Source organism: Ursus americanus, chromosome 14 (assembly GCF_024610735.1).
Source record: "Ursus americanus isolate L20-20 chromosome 14, mUrsAme1.1.p, whole genome shotgun sequence".
NCBI lineage: Eukaryota > Metazoa > Chordata > Mammalia > Carnivora > Ursidae > Ursus > Ursus americanus.
Genome location: NC_142140.1, coordinates 9,351,096 through 9,364,630, shown reverse-complemented (window position 1 = coordinate 9,364,630; position 13,535 = coordinate 9,351,096). Strand labels below are relative to the sequence as shown.

The 13,535-nt window shown below is 49.4% G+C and overlaps 1 protein-coding gene across 1 annotated transcript in view; it reads left to right on the top strand.

Annotated features, from left to right (window-relative positions):
- Positions 1 to 13,535, top strand: part of LMCD1 (LIM and cysteine rich domains 1) — a 58,496-nt gene that overhangs the window by 27,575 nt on the left and 17,386 nt on the right. The window contains exons 2-3 of the mRNA XM_045808131.2: positions 1,503 to 1,591; positions 7,689 to 7,944. Coding sequence (XP_045664087.1) covers positions 1,503 to 1,591; positions 7,689 to 7,944 — 345 coding nt within the window. The remainder of the gene's footprint in view (positions 1 to 1,502; positions 1,592 to 7,688; positions 7,945 to 13,535) is intronic.

Genomic DNA, 13,535 nt, shown 5'->3' with positions numbered 1-13,535 from the left:
TAAGGAGTAATGCTCAGATGGCAGCATCCCACCCATCATGTCCTCTCATGTCTTTTTGCCCTTGCACATTTTCTCCCATCTTGGAACCCCCGTCTCCTCTTCTGCCTGCTCTTTCTGCATAACCCCCATCCAGAGTCACCTCCTCTAAGAAGCCTCCCTGGACTTCCCATACAGGTCTATTCACACCTTCCTCTATGCACCTAAAGTCTGCGTGCAAAATAACACCAACTACCAGATTTTAGTACCCAGTGTGAACGGGCACTTTATATATATTACCTTTGTACCCATTTGACAAGTAGGGAAACTGAAGCCCAGTGTGTCCAAGGCCAGTATGCGTTTTGAGTCACGATGCTGGGTTTGGAATCCACGTCTCCCAGGTTCCAAAGTCCATGCCTTTCTGCTACATAACAGGTAGCTCCCTCTGCCTCAAACTTATCCCTTCCAGAAGCAGGTGATAAGTATGTGTCTTTCCATCTCCCTCTGGTCTCTGAGTACCTCTAGGGTACACCCGAGTCCTATGATGTATCCCTGTGCCTGACATATGCTAAATAAATGGTTAAATGAATCAACAGTCTGTTGAGTGAGGAGGTTATCCCTTTATCTTATGAGTTGATGAAGCCTTATTCTTGATAAAACCATAATACACATGCATAACTGTAGTAAGTCCTCCCCACCCCCAGTGGAGGGGTAGGTATGTTTCTCAGCCAGCAGATCCACACACTAACCCCCTGCTTCTCCGGTTTTAATGTAATAAAAAACTCCTGGAATTTCGTGAAAGTGCAGATTCTGAATCAGAAGGGCTGGGGCGGGAGCTGAGGGGCTGTGTTTCTGGCAAGCTTCCCATGATGCTGCTGATTTGAAGACCCCATTGGAGAGCCAGTTGGGTCTCAACACAGCAGCAGCAGCAGCAGCAGCAGCTGGTGACAAAGAATAAAACCTGTCCTGTGTGTTGTTTTCCTTCCAAAGGACCACCAGATTTCAAATGCTCCTGATTTTCCGTGTTTTAGCAAAATATTTAAGTCATGCTTTGAGCTATAAACATTTGGCAGCATGAACATTTGTTTGTGCCTGTAGCTTTGGTTTAATCACACCCTATCAATAAATCACAAAGGAAGGAGAGGAGGTACTCGCTGGAAGATTCCATTCCAGTGACAAGTGGACCAGGGGAGCTGGTGAATATGGAAGAAGGAGGAGATGATCCCTCACTAGCAGGGGATTTCCAGCGGGGCCCTGGTGGCTGGCTGGCAACAGCACCGAAAGCCCCCACCTCGTTCCATTTTTATTGGGAAGGGCCCCACCCTTCCACACTTGCCTGCCCTATGGCCACTTTCCTGGCTGGTCTTCTCCATTCTTGGTAAACAGTAACTGATGGCTTATTCATCTCGAGCCCTTTGAACCCCACACAATCCCTTTGCTGGCATGCCAAGTCTTTTAGAGGTCAAGCGATCCCCGGTCCAAGACTTTTAGAAGGAAAACACCCTCTTTTCTGTCTCCTTTTCCAGATGTCCCTGGGCCAGCAGCAGTCAGCAAGAGGTGTGCCTTGTTTGAAATGCAAGGGGACGTGTTCAGGCTTTGAGCCACATCCATGGAGGTAACGGAGTTTGTCAGGAGAGGCTCTGCCGGCCTTCATTTCTTGGCTGTCCTTTCTGGGAACCCCTGGTCATTCTTCTCTGCTGGGACTGCTTAAGATGCATGCGTTTCGGGGAGGATTGGCTCCGGAGTGAATGCACTCCTGCTTGGCCTAATTCAGAAATGACAGAGAAGCCCTTGGGAGCCAAGATGAGAAGGAGTTTAGTGCTTCACACACCATTTCAAGGCGGAGGCCACCAAACTCAGCCCACCAAGGCTGCACGGGGAAGATACGGGCAGTTGTTAGTCCGTGCCTGGTCCTCTCTGGATTGTTCTATCCTGGGGCTTGGTGCATGTGGTTGATCTCCCCATACTATGTCATTGCCCCTGTTTTAATCTCAGATGCCCCTGGGCCAGAAGTAAAAGTCACTGTGTCCGCAGGACTTAAAAACCAGGCCGTGGTGCATTCATACCCACAAGGCAGGGCCATAAGACCCAGCTGGACTGGGATCTGCAGAGTTTTTCTTGTCTTTCATTGAGGACTCTGAAAACCGGAGGTAGGGCTGCCCCACTGCAAAGCTCCCGGGCGCTATCACCATCAGCATCTACATGGAGGGCGCCCACTGGAGGTGTGTAGGGCACAGCCTTTGTGACTGTCCCCGCAGCCCTGGGAGAGAGAGGTTAATCTCTGTAGGGCACGATAACAAAGAGGGAGTTTTTGTCTCCTCTGCCAGAGGGTTTCCTTGGACACTCAATGGGGGAGGAAAATTTGGAGGTTTTTATCTCAGAGTTGTTGACTTCCATTGTGAGAGGGCAATTGCAAAAACATTTGCTGAGCTGAACCAAGTCTTTTACATTTAAATGTTGAAGTAACCCTGAGCAGTAGGTAGCATTTTCTCCATTTTTCAGGTCAGGAAACTGAGAGTGGGTAGCAGGGAGATGTCCAGTACATGGCAGAACTCAAACTTGGGTCTTCATGAAACCTACCCCCATGCTCTCAAACACTTGGCAGTACTGTGGGTCGTAAGCCTTCGAAGCACAAAACTGTTCCTTGACTCCATTCCCTGACAGCCCTGGACCTCACAGGAGCTCATATAGTCTTCTGGATGCAAGGGACCTTTAAGGTCGTCCAAACCCCACTCCATCGCCTGCACAAATTCCTCCCACAGCGAACACACTCCCCATCGGGGGAATGCCCTGCACATCTACTCTGGCCACTGGAGCCCTTTCTGGGCTTGAGGAGAGTCAGCTTCCCTATCCTTTCACCCCCTGGTCCTGAATCTGCCCTCAGGGTGTCACAGAACAATGCTGACTCCTCATCAGCTTTCCGAAGACAGCTGGGATAGCTCCTTTTAGAATCCTTAGGGTAGGGATAATGTTCCCTGAATGCTCCCACCAACTCAGTTTGATAATGCTTTCCCCTCTCAAGGATCAGTCCCTTACTGCTTGTTGCCTGACATCTGAAAAGGTTCATTCAACATATTTTGTCTGGTTTTCTAGCTGTTTATGGCAAGAGGGCAATTCTTTTTTTTTTTTTTTTTAAGATTTTATTTATTTATTTGATGGAGAGAGACAGCCAGCGAGAGAGGGAACAGAGCAGGGGGAGTGGGAGAGGAAGAAGCAGGCTCCCAGCTGAGGAGCCCGATGTGGGGCTCGATCCCAGAACGCCAGGATCACGCCCTGAGCCGAAGGAAGACGCTTAAGGACTGCGCCACCCAGGCGCCCCAAGAGGGCAATTCTGGGCCTTGTTCTTCGGGACTATAAGCAGGAATGTCGGCATTGTTTTAATCCCTACGTTCCCCCACCATTCTACAAAGGACTTGAACGTCAAGTAAATTGATCCTTGAGAAATGCAGATTGTAGCTTCTGGCCCCCAGTGTCAGGTGTTGTCTTTGGTTTGAATAACTTTAATGGGGACCTAAATTCATGTCATACTGGAGCAGGGAGGTCCCAGAACCTTAGGGGTGAAACCACATGAAATCATTTTTATGCTCCAGTTCTCAAACTACTTTCGGTAGTTTGAAAGATATTTGAATGACCGAAGTGACAGCCAGCCTGCTTTAATGAGCAAGTCTCTCGACTAATAATCACAGGACAAATTCACGTGCTGACTCAGCTTGAACAAACACTTCCCCTTCTGTAAGCCTCACCTTTCCCATCTGAAAAATGGGAACATTGGAGTCCATGTGCTCTAGAGTCCACTTTTGGCTTTAAAATCAGTAGTTTCAGGCAAGCTGTCTATAATCAAATTAGTGATTGACATGGTTAGCAGAATTAGAATGGTAATTAGTATTAGTGGCGCAGATGGTAGAATTACTTGGAGAGAAGGGTACAGAGTGAAGGCAAAAGCAGACTTTCATGAAAACAGAAGGGGAGGCTCCCCGAGCAGCCTGCAGCCTCCTGCTTCCCTGATGGACATGTTGGGTCCCTTGGCCTTCTGAGCCATCCTCAGGATGCTGACCTGCCCTTCAGGGCAGAGGCACACACATGTCCAGGACTCCAGGCTTTTCAGACAGAGCCCGACAGAAAGTCTCTTCCTTGCAGGGATTCTTTTTTTTTTTTTTTAATATTATCATAATCCTAATAGCTTTATTTTTTTTAAATGCACACTGACTTCAGTGAGTAGAGAAAACCCCCAGTTTGAGGGAAGTAGGGGACATAGTATGAAAATGGGAGACAGACCACTGGCTCTTCAGATTACCCAATTTTACATTCTTCAGGGGTCGTTCTTTGGATTCTCCCCGTGTCCTCATCGTGGCACCCCCTCTGATGAGGTCCTGTCTCCATGCTGGTGTAGGTGGCTACACCGGGAATTACAGTGTTAACTCTGCCTCTTCTCCCCGGGGCAGTGAATCTTTACTGGTAACTCTGCCCACTGTGCTTTTCAGGAGACAATCTAGAGAAAGTCAACCAGAGCTGCTTAAATTCCTGAAAGGCACTCACTAGGGACTCTGGCACTTTGATGGGCATCTAAATCACCTCTGAACAGGATTACAAGTACCCTGCCCAGATCCCACTCCTGACCCATGGAACCTGACTAGCTGGGGCCATGGGGGGGGGGGGGGGGCATCTCCAAGTTTACCAAGCTCCGCAGGTGATTTAGATGGGCAGCAAAGCTTGAAAACTCATCAAATAGACCAAGGGTCAGCTAACTTTCTGTAAACAGCCTGTTCGTAAACATTTTCGGTGTGACAAGCCATATGGCCTCCAGCACAACTAGTCAACTTGGCCCTTGTAGCGTGAAAGCATCCCTAAGCAACATGTAAATGAATGAATGTGATTATGTTCCCATAAGTCTCTATTTCAGGACACTGAAATTCAAATTTCATATCATTTTCCTGTGTCACAAGATAGTAATCTTCTTCTGAATTTTTTTTTCCGACCATGTCGCAACATAAAAACTATTCTTCACAAGCTGTACAAAAATAGGGGATGGACCAGATTCGGCCAATGGAATGTAGTTTGCCAACTCCTGATGTAGACCAACTCTCTCACTGTCAGATAAGAAACTTGACCGTGGGCCTGTGTTGGACAAGCGTTCAGGCTGGAATTAGAGTTCAAGGCTTTGCCTTTTCCAGCATTGTAGGTAGCCCAGGACAGACTGCAGAAATAGCCATTTTAATACGATTGAGGATCTTTCTGGGTGTGTCTGTGCCCCCTTCAGTCTGGGTGCCTGGAAAGAGTAGAGTGGGGTAGGGGGTTATCTTCCTCATCTGTAGAATCCCAGCAACAGTGCCTGGCAACATGATGGTATGAATAAAGGGCAAAAGAACATTGACCCAATTTTAAAGAATATCTCATATCCATCAACATTTTCCATTTCAAAATGTTTTGCATTTGCCACATCTCTAACAGCATCCTGAGAACCAAAAAAGCAAATGGCGGCTTCCCCACCCAGCTCCATACATGGAAGGCATTGGGGCTCAGATGATCTCGTGGGACACCAGGCTTTCCCTTACTTCCTTCCTCTTCCGCCTTCCACTTCCCCCTCTGCTGCTGTCACTCCCCATGTGTAAACTGGTTGTGCTATCCCCTACCTTAGAGAGATAGTCTCCTTCATGCCTGGCTTGTAAAAGGGAGAGGCAAGAGGATATTTATTATGAATAAAATGCCCCAATTCTGTAAAATGAATAATCCCTTCTTATGAGAACAAAAAGAAAAGACTTCTTGTTTTGCCCTGCATCATCTTCAGGGTCATATTCTGTATTGAAATACTGGAATTATCCTTGAGGTCATCGATTTTACCATTTCTCAAATTGTAGCCCATTGCACGTGAACTTGGACTGCAAGCTTCTCTTCAGATAACACTGGAAACACTGTGTTCTCCCTGCCTTAAAGTCACGCTGTATATCAGAGCATTAAAAACAAGAATCAGCCTTGCACTGGAGAAATGTGTTTAACCTTCTGTAACCCACTGTCTCCCATACTTATCACCCTGAGCCTTTTTCCACGTGCCCTGGTTCAGATCAGCAGAACCCCCGCCCCGCCCGAGCATGTGCAGTCCTCACAGGGCCCAACCTTACTCTCTGTTACAGTGTCCGTTGGATTTTCTCTCCCTCTCCCACCCCAACTATAGGCTCCTGGAAGGTTGCACTGGGGCCTCCCTCCTTTTATATTAGGCAAGGGTTTCTCAACCTCAGCACTATTGACATTTTGGACAGCACAATGCTTTGTTGTGGAGGGGGCTGTCCTCTATATTACGGGATGTTTAGCAGCCTCCCTGGCCTCTACGCTATAGAAGCCAGTAGCACCCCATTGTGACAGTGACAATCAAAAGTGTCTTCAGACATTGCCACATGCCTCCTGGGGGTGTGACCTTAGTTTAGAACTACTGATGGAAGGGGCGCCTGGGTAGCTCAGTTGGTGAAGTGTCTGCCTTCAGCTCAGGTCATGATCTCAGGATCCTGGGATTGAGTCCCGAGTCGGGCTCCCTGCTCAGTTGGGAGTCTGCTTCTCCCTCTGCCTCTGCCTGCCGCGCGCTCTCTCTCTCTCTCTGTCAAATGAATAAATTTTAAAAATCTTAAAAAAGAAAAAAAAAGAACGACTGATGGAAAAAAGGAGGATTGCTTTGGGCATGCCTGGCTGTGAGGTCTTGTGCTATGCAGTGACACGTCTCTTGCTTGGGCCTGCCTCATCCCTGTTGCAGGTCTTGATGTTGCTCACTTTACTTAACAAGTTCTTAAATCTCATGCGTGAGAGCAACGGAGATAGAGCACACCTCAGGTGTCAGGCCAGAAAGGGAGGGAAGCGGTTTTCCCCTATACTGGGAACACTGTGGATTTTGAAACCTGAACAGCATGGCACAAAGCAGCCAGTTGCTTTAGTTTTTAATTGTCAGACAGAACCATACGGCTTTCAAGTGAATTTGACACTTCCCCAGGATGCTTTTCCTTCTCTGAGCCTCACCACAAAACCTTGCCAGTGAACATCAATTTCTCCAGCCCAAGGGGTTTTCTGAGCTCATTCCCTTCCCCCTGGGTCCTATCCACCCATTTCTTGAAGAAAATTTCCAGCTGTATTCTAACTTCAGTATGAATGCTAAAGAGTTGAAAGTTGCTGAAGCTCCAAGGATCATGGATCTTGGGAGACAATTTCAATAATTCCTTAGAGCAGAGGTCAGCAAATGTTTTTATAAAGGACCAGATCATGGATATCTTAAGCTTTGTGGGCCACACGGTCTCTGTTGCAATTATTCAAGTCTGCCATTGTAGCCCAAATGCATCCACAGACAATATGTAAATGAATGAGCATGGCTGGGTTCCAATAAAACTTTATTTACACAAGCAGGTTGTGGGCCAGGTTTACCCCACAGGTCATAAAGACTCCTGCTTTCGAGCATCTCTAATGAATAAACCAGGCTTTGCTGTCATACCCAAAGTGAGTAAAAATGTGCTGTTCTTTTTCCCATATTCCCCACAGACTGATAGTCTCCCAAATGCAGTTCCCAATCCCAGAGGCCTTTTGATCTCAGGTTACCACTTGTCGGCTGCCAGCCCTTCCAAGTTACTAAAGTTGAACCTTGAACTTGCTTTCAAAAAAGGCAGATGCTACCAGCAGGAGACTCTGCTCTTCTCCTCTGGAGGTTGATCTCATGTGTCCCAATTCACCTCCCACCCCAGGAAAATATGCAAGTCGTGCAAATGCAGCCACGAGGACCACTGCTTCAGCAATGAGCTGGAAGACGATCGGAAAATTGGCCGCTTGCTGATGGACTCCAAGTATTCCACCCTCACGGCCCGGGTGAAAGGCGGGGACGGCATCCGGATTTACAAGAGGAATCGGATGATCATGACCAATCCCATTGCCACTGGGAAAGATCCCACCTTTGACACCATCACCTATGAGTGGGCCCCGCCTGGAGTCACCCAGAAACTGGTAAGGCAGCTTCCTCCAACCAAGTGGTGGTTTTCCTATCCTTGTAAATCTTAGTCATGCCTGAATTTCAAAGGTAGGGTAAGAAGAAGGCAAGATTATAGAAATGATAGGAATAGCTCTGGTTCTAAACCTGCTCCTGCCTCGCTATCTGATCTTGAAGTGAAAACTCTCTGGGCCTTGGTTTTCCTCATCCATGAAATGGATAGAAGGGTCTCTGAATTGTAAGGCCCTTCCAGCTCTAGTCCAGGGCCGTCCATGGTTCCCTTTGGGCTCCCCACTTCTGGACAAAGGATGGTTTATCATTCTAAACTCAGAGTGCTTGTCTTCATGTGTGAGATGTTCGTCTTCCCTCAGAGTGGCCTGGGATATACCCATTGCAGGCCCGTGGAGGAGCACAGAAACAGTCCTCTCTCCTCTCCAACAGTGGAGGCCTCTTGGGCTTGGAAGGGAGAACCAAACCAGCTTTACACAACCCTGAGGAAGAGGCACCCAGAGAAGGACAAGGTCACACCCTGGCTGACCATGACAAAGACCCCTAACAAGTCCCCATGCACAGGCCTCAGCCCAGACCAGTAAATCAGAAGCTCTAGGTTGCAGGATCAGGATCACCAGACATGGGCAATTAACCCCTCAGGTCATCCCACATGCAGCCACCTTCAGGATCCAACAGACCAGACCAGTGCCCCTCAGATTTCAACAAGCATGTACGTCTTCTGCACAGCTTGCCAAAGTACATCTAGTAAGCTTGGGGCTGGGCCTGAGACGCCACACTCCTGACACGCTCCCAGGTGATGCCACTCCTGCTGGCCCCCAGACCACACCTGGAATAGCAAGGGCCTAGATGCATTCCACAAATCAATGAGATGAAAAAGTCCTACAGTTTTAGAGATGCAAGCCTGGCATTTTAATTAAATCTCTTCTGGGGAAAAAAGGAGAGGCTTCAGCATCCTACATGTTCATATCCCCACAGGCTCCTCCCACAGCTTCAGCTATACCCCTCACTCATTACCTTACAGTGCCCTGACCGTCCTCTTTCCTGCTCCGGAACACTCTAGGCTTTTGCCCTTCTCAAGGACTTTGCGCTTACTGTTCCCTCTATGTGAACTGTCCATTCCCTGCTCTTTGCGTGGCTGGGTCTTTCTGACAGTCAGGTCCCAGGCAGGCCTTCTTGAACCACCCAATCTACAGCAGATGCCACCTACCCTCCCGCTACATTTTTTCTCTCTCAGTTCGCCAATGCTTCTTTAGAAGCTTTGATTGCAAGCTGCAGTTGTCTGATGTGTGTCTTTGCTTAGTTATCATCAAGGGCAGACACCATGCCGGTCCTGCGCACCATCCTATCCAGCACCTTGCACCATGCAGAACACATAGTAGGTTTGATGAGTATTTGTGCTGCGTCACCCTCCTGGCCACATGTGGTCTGTGGACTGACACTGCACCACAAAATCCTGGGATTAGCCCACAAGGAGAGGTACAGAAATTGAGAAGAAATGTCAGGGAAATTTAGTAGCAACTGACATCAAGCATGTGATCAGAGACCTCCTCTCACTGAACAGAATTCCACTGTGGTCAGACTCACGTGGAAATCTCATGTGGCATGAGCTACATTCTCATCTCATGCAGTGAGCCCACAAATCATTCTGCAATAGGTGGAAAAATCAAACAAAAAAACCTGATCCTTCACCATAGAGAGTCTGAGCAGTGCAGTTCTAAGCTGTAGCTTAAATGGGGGAAAGAGGGGGGAATCCCTTCTAGATCAAGTGGAGATTGGCAAGATGCTTTTTAAAAAGCTATACTTTCTGAAGACATATTTTAAAAGAATATGTCAGCGTTTGTGAGCTCAGCCACCCTGTGAAGTAGGAATCATTTTACACGTAAGGAAACACAGCATGGTTAATTGGCCTTTGCCAGTTGGAGGGGCTAGGCAGGGGCACATCCGGGCCACAGAGGGTGGCGTCCAACAACAGCAGTGCCGGGACATGCCGGGCAGCTCTGAGTGCGGGTCTGCCTCCAGCGCCCAGGTCTGGGTAAGCCATCAAGCAAGTCTCCAAGATGTCAGTGGAAACTAAAGCAAGCAGCTCGTAAAAGAGCTAGCTGTGGGCGTCAGGAACTGGCTGGTGAAAACCCCAAACACTTCGGCCCCAGACTAATCAGAGGAAGGCATCGTCAGGCTGTGATTAATGCTGGCTCATAAAACCACACGGTATAAAGGGCCCTCTGTCTGCCCCGCATCTGGCCTGCTTGAGCAAGTTGCCTTTCTGAGATTGGACAGTTCTCCCTTCCTATTCACCCTCCTGACGTTTTTTTTAATTACCAAGTGATCAGGACTGATTATATTTTGGAAATGGGACTGGATCTTGCTGCCATCCTTCCCAACCAGAATGAAAAACGGAGAAATTCTTAAGCTTTTAAGGACTAGTCACAATAAACCTGATGGCTAATATTTATTGAGCACTTATGTGTGCCAAGCAGTATGCTAAGGGCTGTACATACACGGTCTCATCTAATTTTCCAACACCGTTAGGGATGTACTATAACTATGCTTATCCACAGAGGGAGGCTCCGAGAAGTGACACAACTAGCCAACTGGCCCATACCTGGCTTAAATGGCAGAGCCAGGCCTTGGACTCAGGCCTCCCTGACTCCAAAGCTTAGGCTCTTCCCTACCAAGCCAGGCCAGAGGAACCAAACAGGTAGGAGGAGAGGAAGAAAGAAGCAGGTATCTTGGATTAGCCCTTTTAAGGGAAGACTTCTAAGAATAGGGAGGGAACTTAGGCAAATCTTTGAACTCTAGCCAGGATTTGGGGGGAGGCCAGGAGGAAAAGAGGAAGGGAACCAGCATCCATTGAGCATTCTGCATAGATAGATAGATAGAGATATACACATAAAGATATATCATCAACTCCTCACCAGTCCCTATGTGCATAATAACCCCATTTTATGGGAGAGCAAACAGGCTTTTGAGGAGCCTACACAGGTGTGGCACTCCTACCTCATCCTCCACTCCCATACCCCTGGCAAACGTTGGTGGTCAGTCAGGGCACTGTCTCCCATGGAGCCCTCACTGGGCCTCAGAATCCTCCTCGACACAGCACTTCAAGTAGCCACTATTGACTAGGATTGACATGTACCATGAAGCCTGTTGTCTGTCCTTGCCTGACAGCTGGAGAAAGAGAAAGAACAGGCGGGATCGGGTCTTCTGATTCCAGAGTCCATGTGTGTTCTGCTGCCCAACCCTGGGAGTAAAGCACCTTTTCTTTTTTTGTTTTTAAAGATTTTATTTATTTATTGGACAGAGAGAGACACAGCGAGAGAGGGAACACCAGCAGGGGGAGTGGGAGAGGAAGAAGCAGGCTCACAGCGGAGGAGCCTGATGTGGGGCTCGATCCCAGGATCCTGGGGTCATCACCTGAGCCGAAGGCAGACGCTTAACAACTGAGCCACCCAGGTGCCCCATAAAGCACCTTTCTTTTCCACTTTTCTCTCTGCCCTTTGATTCTTCTCCTGATAAAGCCCGATTCTGGGAACCTCTTAACCCAGGATGTCCCAGCCAGACAGTAAAGCACAAATGACTCAGAAAGGTCCTTGTGAAAAACCTGAAACCTAAACCAATCTTTCCAGCTGCTCTGAGAAAAGATCTCTTGCTAAAGGTTTTGGGAACATGACCTTAATCAGCTTCCTGGAGAGATTCCTGAGAGATTCTCTTACAAGCTCTGAGCGGCACAGGCAGCTGACTCTGACCCAGCCCCCTGTCCCCATCAGCCCCTTCCCAAGCCCACACCAGCCGACAGTGGTTGTCTGAATGGCGTGTTGAGGCCGACTCTGATACCCTCCCCAGGGTCAATGAACAGAGTCTGTCGCAGGTGTGCGAATCGGCTGCTCCGGCCAGCCAAGCGAGGCCAGCCATCACAGAACACCCGCCAGTGGCAGCTGGGTGCTGCGGTACCCGGCCGGGGCTTTGAGCTGCGAAGGGAACACTGGGTTCCTGGGGAAGGAACACTCCCTGTCTCCAGGGCCCTGGCCAGGAATCCTTTAGCTCTGCGGGCCACACACACCTGTGGCCAGGACAGAGCCAGGAAAGGACAGTGAATGCAGGGATCAACAAGCAGGTGGCCAGCACCTGCACAGTGCCTCTGCTGCAGGATTTCTGCTGCAGTGTTCCTTGTAACGCTCAGCAGGGAGGGATGCCTGCTGTTGAAGGCGGAGTCTCAGACACATCCAGACACTGGGGGACCATGGCCCTAGGCAGTGCTTACACGGCCTCCTCACCCCGACGGAGAGACCAAAGGAGACTCCCCTAGAGACTGGGGGACATTGTTTTCTCTTGGCAAATCCTTCATCTTCTGGAGAAGTCGTAGGCACGTGGCTGAGCCCCAACCTGCTGAGTACCAAGCTGTCCCTACCACAGACGAGTCGTGAGAGGTTCCTTCTCTGTGCCTCGGTGTTTCGAGGGGTAATATTATTAGCTCCTTCCTCCTAGGGGTTCTGTGAGAATTAAATGCGTTAGCATGGGTCAGGCACCTAGAAGGGTGCCCAGATCATAGGAAGCACCACGTAAGGGGTAGCTCCTCTTACCATGCCTTCAACCACTCAACCTGGGAGTCAGCGGCCCCCTTAGGAGAAGAGGTTATGCTCCCATGAGCTCCATCAGCCATGCAACTGGAACTGCTTCAACACGGAATGAGTGAGATGTTGGCCGAGTCTGGGTGCCCATTCTGGCACAGTGAGCAGTGCTCTTGTTTCTATTTCTCCAAAATCCTTCCATAGATCCTGGGAGCAGGGCAGGCCCCAGACACAAAATCGGAATGGCTGGGGTAGGTATTTGCCCCCCACAGCTGTCCCTACCCCTTCTCCCCAGGGCGCTGTGCCCTGCCCCAGCCTGTAGGCTGCTGGTCTGCTGCTTTCCCTGTCCTCTGATGGTCATATCCTGTCCCACCACCCACTGTCCCCAGAGAGGCCCCAATCCTCAGATGTTCTGCTTCACACTCAGCCAGGAAGACCTGCAAAAGTGCTCACTTCTAGGCCCCTCACAGATTCCTAAATCAGAGTTGAGGGTACGCCCAGGAAGCTTTTTCACAAGGCCATCCAGTGATTCTTATGTACCCCAAAGTGTGAGACTAGATTCTTCACACCTACCTGCCTGGCATGTTCCTGCTGAAAGCCCCCTGCAACTTCATACTGACCCAGAGAAAAACCACATCCCCCCTGCCTTCTACAGACAGGGTCAGGACTCAGCCCTTGCCAGACACGCAGTCAGCTGTGTGGCCCCCTGGTGCTTCTTGTTCTTCCATGTGCGGGGGTCGGGGTCTTGGCCTCTTGGGCCAATCAGAATCCATGGGCTCCTTGAGCCACTTTCCTAAGCTGTAGACTCAGGTCCGTGCCACCGCTTCTCTCTCCTGGTTGAGGTAAGGACTGCGTGAGGTCACCACACACTCTCACAGGGGTCAGGGCCCTTGAAGATCATGCAGTCTACCCCAGACTTTGCAGATAATGAAACTGAGGCTACCCAGAGAACAGCAACAGGGCAGGAGCTAGAACCCCACATTTCCTGACACCCCAAGACCACGTCCACCACCAGGCCAGTTCCTCTC